Source organism: Chelon labrosus (genome assembly GCF_963514085.1).
Source record: "Chelon labrosus genome assembly, chromosome: 9".
NCBI classification, from domain to species: domain Eukaryota; kingdom Metazoa; phylum Chordata; class Actinopteri; order Mugiliformes; family Mugilidae; genus Chelon; species Chelon labrosus.
This window is the reverse complement of record NC_140359.1, coordinates 24,890,317-24,907,793: the sequence shown is the minus strand read 5'-3', so window position 1 is coordinate 24,907,793 and position 17,477 is coordinate 24,890,317. Positions and strand designations below refer to the sequence as shown.

Genomic DNA, 17,477 nt, shown 5'->3' with positions numbered 1-17,477 from the left:
TGGACATGGGCCTTCTGAGGGTGTCCTGTGGTGTCTGGCAACAGAATGTTGTTAGTGGGGGGCCTTTGAGGGGAGGGGCCTCTGTGGATCATCCCAAGATACTTGATCAGTTTGGGATCTAGTGAATTTGGAGGCCAGGTCAACACCTCGTTCCTAAAGCGTTTTTGTGTGTGTGTCTGTGTCAGGCTGCATCCTGCTGGGGATGTCTGCTACCATCAAGGAGTGTCACTGCTATGGGGTGGGGGTGCCTGGTCTGGTCATGGTGGGTGCTACATGTCTAAGTAACATCCACACCAATGAATGTCAGGTCCAAAAGTTTCCCAGCAGAACATTGAATTGTCACAGGATGGTCACCGTTATAATAATAATAATGTAAAGGGGCGTAAACAGAAGGGCCCCATGGTACGAGTGCATTATTAATACCAGGATATACGTGCTACTTAATATTTCTATTCGTTCTTCTGTAATTGTCTCTAAAAGTCTGTAACTGTGTCCTTTTCTCAACCCTTTTCACGACGACTGAGAGGGTTGAAACCGCTTGAAGAGCTCGAGAATATTTTTGGAGACAACGCGCCCGAACCGAATGTGACAGGACGTCTTAGATTTGACCAGAAGTTATTTATGCTGCAGCAAATTAGGACAGATAAAGCATCCCAATTACAGTCCGCAGCGCTGGGAGGCCGCCTCAAAATTAGATTAGATAAATTAAAATGTGCCGTGTCCCCGGGAAATCACTAGAGAGCACACAAATTCAAAATGATGAAAAATGAAGTAAAATGGAAAAGAAATAAGGAAATAACGGTACATAATAGAGATATAATAAAACTGTAACAGACAAAAATTGTAGTGGGTCTGAACTACATATTATGCATCTTACAAACTTATTTGATTATTTTAAGCTATTTAAGATTTTATATCATGACTTGATGATGTAAAGGCAGCTAATTCATTTATAATGTCTTCATTCTCTTGTTGAAATATATAGGTTGGGGATGGAGCACGACGGACAAGGCAACCGCTGCGGGGATGAGACGGCTATGGGGAGCGTGATGGCCCCTCTGGTGCAGGCGGCCTTCCATCGATACCACTGGTCCATGTGCAGCGGGCAGGAGCTGAAGAGATACATCCAGTGAGTTCACGTTCGCAGTTGCTGTGAATGCTTGTCAATGCTTGCGGCACTCTTGATATATCGTACCAAAAAAAGTCACTGAGCGCTGTACAGTCATGGAAGAATAACAATAAGAACCAACATCTCAAACCGAGTTAGAAGCCAAAGAGAAAAAATGTGTTTAAAGAGAGGATTTAAAAAGAAGTAGTGAGTCGCCACTGCATGCAGCAGGTCCAGGCTCCCCCTGCAGCCTGTAATCATCAACGGGGAGCTTGTAGAGGTGGTTCAGACCTATCAAGTACCTGGGTCTACAGCTGGATCACATCTCAGCATCTGCCGGAAGCTGCTATCGCTAACAGCTTTCTGTGCTCACTGCAACATACTTTGCATTTAGATGGTACCGTAGGGTTGAAGTGCTTTGGTGGTATGCAAACTCTTTTTTTTTTTTGCACAATTTGCACAAAACCCCGCTTTTATCAAGGCTTCCATCAGGTAGTTATTTTAAATACAATTCGCCTTCCATTAGTCCTAGCAACGTGCTTTCATCCGATTCCTCCATCTTGGTAGCCGTTAGCCGAGCTCTGACGTGTTCATCAGTGTAATCGGTGTACCAGGTAATCGTGCACTGACAAAAGTTCCGCGTTGTTTGGAACGCAAACTGCGATTAAATGCGTTTTTAACACGTTAATTTTGTTGTAATCTATCTAGAGCGGAGAACTTGGACTACAGAACTTTAGAACCAGGACGTTTCAGTGCTGCAACTAATTTGAAATCACGCTGAACGGCTGCAAGGATTTCTAGAGAACGTTATGAACCTCAGTTAAGCGGATCAAACCTAAACCTAACTAAAAAAAAAAAAAAAAAAGTTAACTGAAAGCAGAACATCAGCCCACTGCAGAATTATGTATTCAAAGCATTTATATGTCTGTTAAGGTTCTCAGTCATCCACGTCATGGCATATCCAACAAAGGTTAAAAAAGGCAACTGGACTTGTAGAGTTTTTTGAGAAGACGTTTCACAACTCATCCGAGTAGCTTCTTCGGTAACTACTCGAAACGTCTTCTCAAAAAACTCTACAAGTCCAGTTGCCTTTTTTAACCTTTGTTGGATAAAGCATTTATATTCCAAACATCTCAGGAGCCAAATTATAAAGTGCCTTTTTTTTTTCTTTTTTTTTTTTTAATTGGCAGCAGCGGACAGTGGTGTTGCCCTCTCGAGAATCTTTGCCTAGAAATCTAAAGCACTGAAAGCTGCAGAGCACGTCTGGACGTTTGCTACTCGTGAATACCTTTCAAATAATTTTACCATTGTGTGTATTACAGCATATGTGAGCCTCATCACATGCATTCACGGTCTGCTTTCAGTCCACACCACGACATTGATTTTTCTTTTTTTTTCCCCACTCTGCTGCAGTGGAATCCATTTCTAACAGGGAAAGTTCAGTGGCGCATGAACATTAAGCTATTGACAGCGTATCATCAAAAGGAGATGGCGGTGGCAGCGCGCAATCAATCACTATACAGTATACTGTTATTTGGAGCGGCCCTCGGCTATTACAAGCGGACCCATTGCAGAGAAAAAAAACAATATGCACTACAGTATGAAAATGGTTTTGGGAGTATGATAATAATATTGAAAGTGAGAGAAGTGGAGTGGCAGCCGAGGTGTAATGTATGAAAAATGATTTTACAGGTAGAAAAGGCGCATATGTCTGGGGTTTAGCTGTGGCTCCAGCCTTGAAAAAAAAATAAAATAAAAAAATGAGCCAAGCTGGGATTTACTGCAGCTGAACCAGTTTTCATCACTTGGCTTCATGCAGCTGAATTCATTATTAAACTAAAAATATAAGCACATAACTCCTGCCGGAAATAACAAATAGAAAAAGTCGGTACTGACTTCCTATGGCTTTGTGCAGCCGTCCCCGATATCAAAATGCTGTATGTTTAACAAATAAAAATACAAAGAGATGTGACAACAAAACACCAAATCCTTGGAGGTTTTCAGAGAGTTTTCAAGTTCAAGCTGAAATGTTGTGTCTGGTTTCGTTCAGTCTGCTTCACAAGAAGCCTTTCTTTAGGTTGGATGGCTGATGAATAACACCGATCAGGCATAACATTATAACCACTGACAGGAGAACTGAATAACATTGACAATCTTGTGACAATTCATTGTTCTGCTGGGAAACTTTAGGACCTGGCATTCATTGGTGTGGATGTTACTTAGACATGTAGCACCCACCTAGACCAGACCAGGCACCAGATGCAGTCTGACACAGACACACACACACAAAAACGCTTTAGGAACAACTAAAAAAAACATGAAGAACAGCACAAGGTGTTGACCTGGCTTCCAAATTCACTAGATCCCAAACTGATCAAGTATCTGTGGGATGATCCACAGAGGACCCTCCCCTCAAAGACCCCCCCACTAACAACAATCTGTTGTCAGACACCACAGAACACCCTCAGAAGGCCCATGTCCATTCTCTGCTGAGTCACAAGGGAGATCTACACAATATTATGAAGGTGGTCATAATGTTATGTCTGAACAATGTAATTTTCAGATCAGATCAGTAACCTTTGCGTTGCTGGAAGGCTTTTAATTTGAAAGATCTATGAAGGAAGCATTAAGTCAATTAAGGAGGAACTGAGTGTCATTAAAACAACAAAGTAGTAATGATTCAAACAATGAAAACAGCTTTTATGATAAATAATAAAATAAGAAGGTCAGTACGAATATTTCAACGCTTAGGTACTCTTTCACCTTTATTTGTTATGTTGAATTTGTCAGGACAACAGATATACTTGAGTATAAAATATTGCGTTTATAGTTTATACATACTTTAACAGCAGAGCATTGGAAATTATGGCCTTTTACTTATATTATTCCTTTTAAATAAAAGACCATGCTACTATTAAATAATTAAATGCCCTCTTCTCATTTCCTCACAGCACGTACGACTGTCTCCTGGATGACCCCTTCAAACACGACTGGCCCCAGCTTCCCGAACTACCAGGCATCAACTACTCGATGGACGAGCAGTGCCGCTTCGACTTCGGAGTTGGCTACAAGATCTGCACCTCAGTGAGTACAGCCCGCGTTCAGATCTAACTCTAAGACAGGGGAAAGAAATTGGAATCCATAAGGACTCCGTCTGCTGTCAAAGAGCCGACAAAAAATAAGCTGCCATTCAACGAAAACTTTCTCCGGATTTAGAGACGACGCTTGAAAAGAGCAGAGCGGAGACGTTGTGGCGAGCATTTCGCAGAAAGACGGCTGGAGGCGTGGATGGCAGCCTTCAGAGAAACTGCCTCCTCCATAAGAAAAGACTCATACGAGGAGAAGCAGAATCTAAATTAGCGAACACTTTGAAATCGGTTTATTTTTGCCACAGTAACACCTGCTGTCCTTCTAGTTCTCCGCAAATGCAAAGCAATAACAATTCCGTCGCTATTTACTAAAATACTGGGAAAATGGAAAAAGTTGAGGGCGAGTTTTTACCACATTTCATCAAAAGTACTGAGGATTGTTTCGGCGCAACAGCAGAAAGCGTACATAGGTGTTGACAGGAGCTGTTTATCTTGTGTCCGGGGAACAAAACTGAGCTCAGGAAGAACCAGCAGTACCTCACAAGATATCGATTATCGTGTTGTATCGCGCCTTGCAGGACACGGCGTGCCCTTTTGCAAGGATTTTTTTGAGCGCAGCGTTTGCAGGGATGAGCCGTTTCAGACTGACATTTTGGACAGAAAGTGTATTTAAGGACCGGGGAGGAACCTTGGGGGGTGTCTGACTAAGATCCTCGCTTGATGAGCGAACTCTTTAAATGAACAGTGACATTTCTTTGAAAGCACACCAGCGGAACGGTCCCGCGAGGAACGGAGGCTGAATCATTTGACATCAAATTTAAAAAGGAGAAAAAAAAAGAAAAGAAAGTCTAGTCTGCACTGTCTGAGATTTAATAGGCTGCATCTTTCAGTTGACTGAGTTTTTACATCAGCTCGTTCCTTTTTTTTTTTTTTTTTTTTGGTTCTTATCGACTGGTTTGTAATATTAGATTGCATTTTATACGTACACTTGTGCTTCTGTGTTTTTTTTTGCATTATCCACAGTCAAATACGTTTTAAAATCCTTTTACTCGCTATAAGCTGCTGTAGTGAATATTTGTATATTAGCAGCGCAATAAATGAGCCCTGGTCCTGCATGCGAAAGGGGCCGCCTCAGTCAGCCATACCTGCAGACGTACACGGCCCCACAGAGCACGTCTTCATCTTTCAGCTCATCGATTTGCTTGTCTGGCTTTTAATCTTTAAGCCACCCTGAGCGAAGAGCCTCCGTTAAAACCCAATGAGCACTACCTGTCTGGCATCAGATGCAGAGCTTATGAAGAAACTGGAGCAAGTGGAGCACATATCTGCTCTACGTGTTCATAAGCAATGATTTACAACAGGATTTGGCGATCTGAACCAATAAGCCCGCAAGCAAAAGCTTTCCACTCATCTTTTTTTCATTTTGAGATGGAGCTAATCTCGGACAGTTCATTGATCGTTGGTGATGTTCATTGTATTACAGTGCATCATGCTTCGGATACAGGAATCAGGGGTTTTGGGGACACACAGAGCGATCGATATTTCATTTCTTATTGATGAAATATGTATGTGAGCGCCATACAGGGAGAGAGGACAGATGTGTTGAGAGCTCACTCAACCAACAATTGGCGAGTTTTATTCTGGCCCTCCGGTCAAGTTACACTTTGTTGGCAACGGATGATGTGACCGGCCACTGTCAGCGTTTGTCCCGAGAGAGTTTAGCTCGAGGCTGCCTCCTCGAACGTCCTGGACTCTGATCTTTTTGTAATGAGGGAGAGAAGGGAGAAAGGGCTGATTCGGTGAGCTAAGCGGCTTAGCCAGTTTAGCCTCCTCGGGTGTCGGAAACAGATTCACAGACTGTAATCTTCACTCTTGTGCGGAGTCAAGAGCTCGCAGCGTGGAGCCTGACAGTCATTAAGCAGGGTAGGGGTGCAACACCTGAACACTGAGGTGGACAACACCAGAGTTTGATTTTGCTGCTTGATTTTCACCTTGATCTGCAAAATTTATTTTAGAGTGAGATAAATGTAGTAAAGTAGAAAAGTCAAGCTCACATTTACTACTGTATGTCTGCTGCACTTAAACCACGCTTTAGAATGAATACCTTACACTAGTGACCATGCCCCATCTCACCATCTATCACCATCAGTTATTGAATATGGATGATTTTTAGAAAAAGGTGCCATACACCAATCAGGCATAACATTATGACCTTCCTAATATTGTGTAGGTCTCCCTTGTGCCTCCAAAACAGTTGTGACTCATCAGAGAATGGACATGGGCCTTCTGAGGGTGTCCTGTGGTGTCTGGAAACAGAATATTGTTAGTGGGGGGGCCTCTGTGGATCATCCCACAGATACTTGATCAGTTTGGGATCTAGTGAATTTGGAGGCCAGGTCAACACCTTGTGCTGTTCTTCGTTTTTTTTTTTTTTTAGTTGTTCCTAAAGTGTTTGTGTGTGTGTGTCTGTGTCAGGCTGCATCCTGCTGGGGATGGCTGCTGCCATCAAGGAGTGTCATTGTTATGGGGTGGGGGTTTCTGGTCTGGTCATTGAATATTGAATTGTCACAAGATCACAAGATGATCAGTGTTATTTACTTCTCCTGTCAGTGGATTTAATGTTATGGCTGATTGGGGTATTTGTCCTGTTTAATTGCAGTCATTTATTCTGCTGCAATTGCTTCAGTTGAATCCCCTGAAAGAAAGGAAGCACCCCAGGCCTCTGTCAGACATGATTATAGATTCACACAGTGCTGTCAATATTAACGTATAGATAAAGTCAATAGTCGACTGTCGACTGTGACATAGTGTATTCATTTTGAATTTACAAGTATTTCAATGAATCAAAAGTTGGAACTGGTGATCAGAATGCTTTCAGCCCGGTTGAAGAAATACTAAAAAAAAAAGTTAAAAATGCATTGGAGGCTCCAGTCTCGATTCCCAAACTAATTGTAGGAATTTGCAAATTGCAGTTTTATTTCACTTCACATTTAATCATTCAAACTAAGTAGAATAAATCTCTAAATGAAGAACTCCACCATCATAATAAAAATGTACCCCAATCATGTTTTCTGTTCCTGCGGACTCAGCCTCCTCTAGCCCAAGTGACAAACAGTGATAAACTGCTTGAGCCGCATGTTTCCTCAATTTACACTCCACATAAACAAAAACAGAACGGGCTGCCGCACTCCAGTGGTGTATCAGCAGCTCAGCAGATTAATTCTGTGTCACAATTATAAATGCTTTTTTGTTTGTGTGTTTGAATAAGACTCATTCTGTCGAGCTAATTGTCTTGTGTGCCTCTGCAAACAAAGAGCCACTCGCCCGAGCAATTGAACAGGATATGAGCACGTAGGCAGACATGGTCTGAAAGTCCTATTAATCTCTGCAGTATTCAGATGTTGACATCTCTTAGATCTTTCTATTGAGTTCTAATAAATGAGGTGGGCAGAAGAAGTAGTTTTTAATCACTGCAGAGGTAAACTGAATAACAAACACACTGATGCTGTTATTGATGTCATGAGTGGAAACCTTGTTCCTCCAGAAGAGCAGAAGATATTAAGGAGTGTATTACTATAAAATACCGATGATTAAAACTACTGATGATAGAAGATCCGTTCAAATGAGCTGCGGGACCAATTAAGACACATTCCTCCCCTGTCTGTTTGGTGTGTACATTTTGCCGAGAATAATTCTTGGCCTTCAGATTTAATAAAGCAACGCCAGCCTTGGGGACCTTATCATTTCAGCTGATGTGATGTTTTAGTTGTGCCAATTCCCAGACAAATTTGCAGTTAATCAAATTTCCACAAACTATTATTGGGCAGTGGGTTGTTTGGGCTCCTGGGATCCAGTCGTAACCTTACCCAAGGGTGCGGAATGGCATCAAAATTTGGATGCAACCATACGGCTGAGAAATGGAACATGCATATAAAAATAAAACCCTCACATTCACACCAACGGCCAATTTAGAATCAGAATGAATTCCTCCCACTGTCCAGACACAGGGAGAACATGCAAACTCCGCACAGAAAGGCCCCGGTCAGCCAGGATTAGAACCCAGAACCTTCTTGCTGTGAGGCATCAGTGCTAACCACCACACCACTGTGCCTACGGTTGTTTTTTTCCAATTTCAGTTTTCAATTTTGTTTGATTGGCAGCTTTTTTTCTGCCTTTTGTCACTTAGATTTTATGGCACGTCCACCAAGTTTGGACAGATGTTAGGGGTGCAAATTCATTTCGGAATCACATGACGCCCCCGAGCAAAACTAATCCCGTTCGAATAGTAGCTGGTGAATGAAGTGGAGCATCAGGCAGCAAAGAAACCAAGAGCAGCGCTAACGTATAGCCTGGAAGTCAGACCAACTTCCCCAACCGCCATTGTGGCGGAAAGTTGGCCTGGAATTGCACCGTTGGGAACTGATTATGCTCCAGCAAAGATTTGCCAGGTCAATCAAACCATTTGGATGGGCTTTATGTGGTGATGGACAGAAGAGTACCAGTGGCATAGTCACACACATCACCTAAGCACTGTTGGGTTGAAATTTTTTTTACAGCAAAATTGCCCCGATTGGTTATAGGACTCCAATTGCATGGAGAGGTATTTGTTTCTCTGTATTGGTTGAAACCATTGACTGTATGTAAATATGGACAAGACGTAGCAACTGGTAGTCATCATGATGTCACATCCTGTTTTTATAGCATGAGTTGAGTTATTCGAGGTGTATTTTCGGCCAAGTCCCGTCCACTAACATGGAGGGGGTGGAGCTTATGGCCAATACTGCAGCCAGCCACCAGGTGGAGCTCTACTTGCTTTGGCTTCACTTTTGAGGAGCTGTTCTGCCATCCATTTTTATACAGTCTATGTTTAAAACATGCCCGTAATGAAATCTAAATGATGTGCTACCGGACTCAAATCCTGATAAAAATTGAGTCTGGCTACGTCTATACTAGAGCTAAAGCAGAATGACACTGCTGGAAATATATAGTTTCTGGAGGTGGTGATGCCACATGCCAGTGTTCATAATTTGTTCCTTCTGTCCAAGACGAATCTGTTATTGCAGTTTTAAAGAACAACAACAAAAAGCTAAGGATTCAAAAAGACACTTTTTTGTTGGAAGTGTCTTTATAGTGATTTAGCAAAACAAGGTTTTACAAGACTATGGGCAAGAAATTCAGAGCTTTCCAGACAGACTGTGGTGGTGAGTTATTGATACTGAATCTTTGCTGCAGGTATGGTACCGAAGGTTCGGCAGAAACACTTACATAAACAGTACAACTACACAAACACAACAGACAAGAAACAATAGGAGAAGGTAATTGATTATTAATGCCAAATGTACATCTCAGGAGTCAAAAAATATACGGGTTTCATTGTTTGGATGTAAAAATATTGATGGTGGTAATTATTGAGAGAGTGGTATGTTCAAGATCATCATCAAACGGATGCTTCAGCCGGTTGAAAAGTCAGTTTTCTCCCAAATGACTCATTTGTTCTCCCAAAATCCAAAAAGAAAAAAAATCAAATGTGTGGCCACCTTCATGGGAAAGATGAATAAAAACTTGCTCCCAAAGAACACACCTTTTCAATCTACTCAACTTCTACTCACTGCAGGGTGTTAGCCGTCTTTTAGATGGAGTAGAATGGACTGTGGACCACATACAGTACAGAACATACAATACCTTTGTAGTGAATCAGCTTATCTTAGCAGCCCACTGCCTCAATTGCAATTGTTCACAGTGGGTGTTAAAGTTCTGACAAGCTCTTGTCGAGACATAGTTGACTCTGAGCTATTTTTTTTTTCTTTAAAACGGGGGATGTGACACAGTTTCTTAGCATATATGAAAAGTAAATTGCAATGTCCTATATCTTGCAGTGAAGCTAATTTATGGGTTATGTGTGAGTTGTCATCACCAGAATTGCATCTAACTTCAGTTTCTATTTCTGCATTCCAGTTTCGCACATTTGATCCGTGTAAACAGCTTTGGTGCAGTCATCCCGACAACCCTTACTTCTGCAAAACCAAGAAGGGGCCCCCGCTCGACGGAACGGAGTGCGCTCCTGGGAAAGTATGTTTTTCCGTTAGACCTACGGTATATGTTGTAATACGTGGCCAAGAGAATGAGTACACCCAGCTGAAACAGTTTTCCACTTGATTTTGAATCCCTGCTGAAGGGAGCTGCTTCCTACTGCTACAAGAACATGAGTGAGATCCAAGGGCTTTCACGCAGTCGGTGTTTAAATTAATCCTAAAGGTGCTGGGATGGAATAGTGGTTGAGGCTCAGTGGATAACACCGAACATTCAAAAACAACCTCAGAGCAGACACACTTTTGGTCAGCTTTACTTTGTGTTTGGCTGACTTTTCCTTTCTCCTGCCACCCTTTCTTTCCATCTAGTGGTGCTACAAAGGTCACTGCATGTGGAAAAACCCCAATCAGGTCAAGCAAGACGGAGCCTGGGGCTCCTGGAGCAAATATGGTTCCTGCTCGCGCTCCTGCGGAACTGGAGTTCGCTTCCGGACACGTCAGTGCAACAACCCCGCGTAAGTAGCCAAGGCGACGGTCTCGTGGTTGCATTGATGCAGCATGAATAACAGAAATAGGTAGGATACGTGTTCTAAATGACGGTAATTTGGACTGAAGTTTGAAACCCATTGATGGATTAAAAGAGAGTGTATAATTGTATTTGGACATATACACTTGACTTGCTGTAAACTCCAATCATCCACTTAAAACATATTTATGCTTACAGTGCTTTATCTTGTTGTGAAAGTAATGCCTATTCTCTACATGTGCAGTAGCTCAAGTGGACATAGTGTGGAGTTGTTTTTGAACAACTACCGAATGTCTTGGGGATCTAGTCAGTTTGGCTCAGTAGGTAGAACAGGTTGTCCATGAATCAGAGGGTTAGCAGTTTGATTCCCGGCAATTGGACCACATACCAAAGTGTCCTTGAGCAAGACACTGAACCCCAAGTTGCTCCCAGTGCTATATAAATACAAGCTATTTACCATTTACCAAGTCATTTTGGGGCAGCTGTGGCTCAGTAGGTAGAGCAGATTGTCCGCGAGGGTTAGCGGTTTGATCGCCCGTACATGGACCGCATGCCAAAATGTCCTTGAGCGAGACACTGAACCTCAGTGTTGTTATCATCGGTGTCATTGTGATTGTAATGGTAGAAAAGTGCTTATATAAATACAAGACCATTTAACCAAGACTTTAGCACAGCACCAACACTCAGCAGTGGTTTCTTTAGCCTTAAGGAGTTCCCTAAATAATAATTCCCTAAGAATAGTTTGACTTTTTAGGAAGAACTGCTGTTCTCTTTCTAGCTTAAACCTAGATGTCTGTTGTTTTTTTTCCTGTATCTTGTCTTTAAGCTAAGCCAACATGTAATGTGTTGTCTTTCAAGTCACTGCACCCTCCTATGAAATAGTGCCACATACCTGTATACACCGATCAGCCACAACATTATGAGAATATCAGGAGATCATCTTGTCACAATTCAATGTTCTGCTGGGAAACCTTTGGACCTGGCATTCTTTCATTGGTGTGGATGTTCTTTAGACATGTAGCACCCACTTAGACCGGACCAGACACCTCCACCCCATAGCAGTGACACTCCTTGATGGCAGCAGCCATCCCCAGCAGGATGCAGCCTGACACAGACACACACACAAAAACACTTTAGGAACAACTTTGAAGAACAGCACAAGGTGTTGACCTGGCCTCCAAATTCACTAGATCCCAAACTGATCAAGTATATGTGGGATGATCCGGACACCACATCACACCCTAACCCTAACCCTGTCTTCAGTTTTTAAGCTAAGCTAAGATAATCACCTCATGGTTCCAGGTTCATATTCCACATATCCCTCTGCAAGAATAAGCAATAATAACCCTTAAATCTAAATCTTAGGAGCCAATGTGTCATTCATCAGATTTGGTGCAGGTCTGTCTTCAGCCACACAATGCTTTCTACGATGTTTGTTTGGTTGCTTTGACGTGTATCATCAGCCGAAAGGCTCTCTGATGTTATTTTTCTCTCCTTCTAAGCAAATGCTCTGTGACAATAGCTTTTAAGGGAGAATCTTAAACAATAAAAGCCCATTTTGAAAACCTGCCTTTAAACGTTTTATTCGTGTGTGTCAAAAAGGTCGATATAAATTATGTTAGTACCTCTTGAAAAAGGCAAAGTAAATGAATCAGAATAGTCTAATGGCCAACATGACTGCACGGTGGTTCATTTAGCTTCATTTTTAAACCATGACAAATAACACTGAATCCAAAGAGGATGAATTATCTTGGCCCAGGTGTTCATGTGAATGTTCACGCTCCCGGTTTTAAATATCGTTTGATCATCCCCTCTTATGTTTATCCCTTTCCTTCCCACAGACCCTCCAACGGCGGCCAGGACTGCCCCGGGGTGAACTACGAGTATCAGCTCTGCAACACAGACGACTGCCCCAAGCACTTCGAAGATTTCCGAGCCCAGCAGTGCCAGCTGCGCAACTCCCACTTTGAATTCCAAAATGCCAAACACCACTGGCTGCCCTTTGAGCATCTCGACGGTAAGCCAGAAAAATGTCAACAGATTGTTTTGTTGGAGCTTGATGCTGGTGTTTTTGTTTTTTTAAAAAAAAATGCTTCAAAAGAACAATAAAAGTTGATGAGGGCAGGAGATCGGGACCCAAATCAGATCTGAAGAAAGATGTTTGTACATTCAAAACAGGATTGTTTCAGCAGTTCCACATGCTGTCCACACATTTTCAAGTGTGTTGTCCAGCTTTCTGTGCTGTTTTTCCTTCTTTTGGCCTTCTCCTTTTCTTTTTTTCCCCTCCTGTTGCTGTGTAGTATTTAAAACCACCCAACCTTAACCCCTTAACGTCTGAATTGATGTGGAGATTGTTAATTTGTCTTTAGTACATAGTATAGACATAATTTTAGGTATGCAAATTAGCGACAACGGCAAATACATTACAAATTCAAATTGCTCACAACACCATAACACAAACTATTATAATCCTATTTGAAACAGAGCTCGAGCTTTTCACTTAGGACTTGTAAACTTTAAATCGTTAATTTGTCCTATTCGTTAGCTTCCATTAACCGAACATAGTTCCCACTCCGACCGTTCCTACAAGAAACTAATGCTTGCAAAAGGTTCCTAGGTACATATTGAATGTGCACAAACCGGCATTGGAGGAATACATATGTTGGCTTGGCTGCAGTCCGAGTGGAAGCGGTGTGCAAATTTGCGACACTCGGCGTCAACGGGTTAAAAATCTGCCCTTTCAACAAAAGAGAAGGATCACTGCTGTGCACTGCCAAAAACTGTGACTGATTTAAATCCCTTTTCCTTTATCTGGCTCCATAGAGCTGTTTCCCACTTATTGCGCCCAAATTGGCGACAATTGTCAAGGTCAATCATGTAGAAAAGAAGCAGGAAATCCCGCTGAGAATCTGCAGGGAGGCGGAAGAGTAAAGTAGGACGCCATTGTTCGGTGGAAGGTAGAAAGTATCAAGTGCAATTTGACAATTAGGTGCGAGCGAACGCCCAAGCGGTTTCATATGGGATCTTATTTGAGATCGTCAACTCAGATTCTATTATTTCTACTTTGTCAGTGCAGTTAATTAATAGCTCCTTTATTCAAAAGGGTTTGCAAGTGAAAAGCTCTTGAATACTCTAATGCTAAGGAAGTAGAAGGAAAAGTAAGAAAGCAGTAATGGCCAGGACCCAGGTGAATTTGAAAATATGATTGCAGGTATTTTAAGACCCCAGAAATAATCACGTGCAAATTGTATTTTAAAAAATTAGCTTTGGTTGGGGGGAGCTTTGGAGTAGTGGTTAGAGAAGGATGCCCATGGCTGAGGTGCCTTGAGCAAGCACCTAATCCCCAAATTGCTCCCCAGGGGCTACCCAAGTGGCAGCCCACCGCTGCGAGTGCACACGCCACCCTGTGAACAAAAGGATGAGTCATAAGCAGAGAAAGAATTTCCCCATGAGGGATCGATAAAGGATAATTCCATTCTATTTAAGGCATGTGCTACATTTCACTGTCGTTTGTCTTTGTGTTACTACAGACAGAGAGAGAACCGTAATTAATCTCCACACCCTTGTTCTGCCGCAACCTGCTTAAAACAAAGCAGCTAAACATGCAAATACATTTTCCTAAGCTTTATTCAACAAAAAAAATCACAAAATCTTATTATTTTTATTGTTTTTTACTCCCGTTAGGAGGGTCGTTGAGTGTTACATTCATATGATTATTTAAGCTGTAATTCGCACCGCAACAACAGCACTAGTATAAAGCTGTTTTTGACTGCGAAAATCAGAAAATCTAAAAATGTACACCACTTTGGATGTTGGCACTGTAAGAAAACTGAACACTGTTGTGAGTTTTCATTTAATTTCATTGTGGCTTTCTCTCCTACGTGAGCCTGGAAATGTAAAATGAACTAAATCATTAATTGATCCATACTGTCTAAGAAGCCATGCACAGACAGCAGTTACTATAATTAAAAATAAGAAAACAGTTGTTTCATTGTGTTTACATCTTTCCATAGTACTTTTTTTAACAATCAAGAACCTGTCGCCTCACAGCCAGCAAGAGATGCCACTTGTATTGCCAGTCGAGGGAGACGAGCGATGTGGCGTACATGAAGCAGCTGGTGCACGACGGGACGCGATGCTCGTACAAGGATGCCTACAGTATCTGCGTGCGTGGGGAATGTGTGGTAAGGGTGTTCAAAGCTCTACGCACTCACTCGTACACGTTAAAAGCTGCATCAGGTAGTCACAGAGCAGCGCGAGTGCAGGCTCTGTGGATTCTGAAAGCTTTAAAGGACTTACTTATTAAGTGTGATTAGATCAAGAGTGCTCGCTCACTCACTGCCGCGTGGAAGGAAGCTTCATAAGAATGTTTTGATTCATTACTGCCAGTTTGTCTTGAGATTACTCCTCTCCTGACTGCAGACATTAATTAAAAGAGTTTCAGGGTATAGCACCGTGCAGGTGTGCAATTCCTGCTGAGCCGTTTTCTCTTAAACTTTATCAAGTGTGTTCCATAGTTTTGTCACATTAGGCGATACAGCTGCAAGAATATGGCAATTTAAAAGCTTATTATGCTGCAGGACATAACCCAAACTGACAAATGGACTGTGAATTTTGCATTTCTTCCCAGCCGAGTCATCCGTCTTGTGTTCTTGTTCTCCAGAAAGTCGGCTGTGACAGGGAAATTGGGTCCAACAAAGTTGAGGACAAATGTGGCGTTTGTGGTGGAGACAACTCCCACTGCCGCACCGTCAAAGGAACCTTCACCAGAACGCCGAAGAAAGCCGGTAAGAACACACGGAACGAGTTTCAGAAAGAATCTGTTTTTCTCAACTCTAATGAACAGTTCGGACTACGTTCTGCGTTAACGATCAAGCAATGAATGTAAATCTGTTTTGGATTCACAAATAGAGCATTTCATTGGTCATTTTATTAACGGCACTTTGAGAAGATAGATGTAATGCAGTGTGGTTTGGCATTAGATTTAGATTCAGCTTTATCGTCATTGCATATAGTACAGGTACATACACTATGAAAGTGCAAAACAAGCTATGACTATTTTATAAAGTAAGTTAGTATTTTACAGTAATAGTATATATTAAATTAATTAACAAAACAAGTGTAATGCTAATATTAACTAGGGTTGGGACTCGATTAAAAAAAATCTAATTAATTAGAAGCTTTGTAATTAATTAATCTCGATTAATCACATTTTAATCGCATAACAATATTTGCCCCAAAAAGCAAATATTTTTTTTAATTTAAATGGATTTTAGTGGACGACTGAATCAAATAATAGACACAGACATGAATATTATAAACTCAAGCTCTTTTAATGTCTGGAAAAATGCATTTGATTGCATTTCAATTCAAAACAGTAGAAAAAGAAAGAAAATATCCCTGGTCAAAACTGAACAGACCTAAAGTTAAAGTGCCATTTGTAAGTCCTCCATTCTGGTAGCCGTTAGCCGAGCTCTGACGTTTGCATCAGTGTAATCGGTGTACCAGGAAATTGTGCATTGACAAAAGTTCCGTGTTGTTTGGAATGCAAACTGCGATTAAATGCGTCCATTTTTTTAACACGTTCATTTTTTTGTAATCGTAATCAACGTGTTAAAGTCCCACCCCTAATATTAACATATACAGTAGATCGGTATATGGACAGTTAGTATACCCACGCATGCACATAAAATGAACCAGTACATTTTGTTGCATTTACATGCACATTAATTTAGCAGAAGCAACAAACAAACACCTAAATGTCATTACCATGCTCATGTTTCTAATCCAGTGATTAAGTCTTAGGCTGGCGATATTTTATATTCAGCATCAGACATGAATGTTTAGAAAGTAGCTCACAATGAACGGAAAAAATTTTAAACTGTGGATCAATCCACAGTATGTACAGCAGCATGGAGATGGAGTATGTTGAATTGATTCAATTTGCATTATATAGTGTCCACTTTGATTATTATGGAGGAACATATCAATATCACCCAGTGCAACAGTGCGTCTCTTTGGCTCAGATGAATACGATACAGTATATTAGACGGAGCATACTAAGATGCTTCTTTTAGTTACACAAGTTCACCTCTTTCCTTTCTTTTTTTGTGGAAATTATTGACCCCAACAAAACAGAAAATGCATCAAAAGGAAGAATGATACCATTACAGCGGACCTTTAAAATATCACCCACTTGCCGGTTTAAACCATGAGCTGTTTGTGGAATAATGTAGGAAAACATTTAATGCATTGCGAGGTGATCATTTAAGCATTCATTAATACACAGGATTAGATGTTACAATCCCTTTTGCCAAAATCCAAGGCAAAACACATTTAGAGGCCCTGTCCAACTGAGAAACTCTAACAAACCTACAGTCATGTGATATGACGCTTAACCTACAATCTAAATGAACTAAGTAAATGCTGCTGGCTTGTATGGCCCGCTCATCAGCAGACGCTAACTCAAACCTTGTGAAGTATAAGCTAACCAAATGCTGCTGGCTAGCTTAACCTATAATCTAAATAAACTAAGTAAATGCTGCTGGCTTGTAGGCCCACAGAGCAGCAGAGGATAATTCGAACTTTGTGAAATATAAGATAACCTAACACTGCTGACTTGTATGGCCCGCTCAGCAGCTAACCATAGCTACCAAGCAATATGAAGACATCAGGAACCTGGCCTAAACAACAGCAGTATGCAGCATGTCACTGGGGTTTTCAAG

The 17,477-nt window shown here is 41.5% G+C and overlaps 1 protein-coding gene across 1 annotated transcript in view; it reads left to right on the top strand.

Annotated features, from left to right (window-relative positions):
- The window catches only part of adamts3 (ADAM metallopeptidase with thrombospondin type 1 motif, 3), a gene marked incomplete at both ends in the record, with an annotated part of 157,505 nt that overhangs the window by 108,017 nt on the left and 32,011 nt on the right, over nt 1–17,477 (top strand). The window contains 7 exons of the mRNA XM_084551984.1: nt 986–1,129; nt 4,060–4,192; nt 10,153–10,266; nt 10,596–10,741; nt 12,594–12,769; nt 14,803–14,936; nt 15,416–15,539. Of these exons, the coding sequence (XP_084408110.1) occupies nt 986–1,129; nt 4,060–4,192; nt 10,153–10,266; nt 10,596–10,741; nt 12,594–12,769; nt 14,803–14,936; nt 15,416–15,539 (971 nt within the window). The remainder of the gene's footprint in view (nt 1–985; nt 1,130–4,059; nt 4,193–10,152; nt 10,267–10,595; nt 10,742–12,593; nt 12,770–14,802; nt 14,937–15,415; nt 15,540–17,477) is intronic.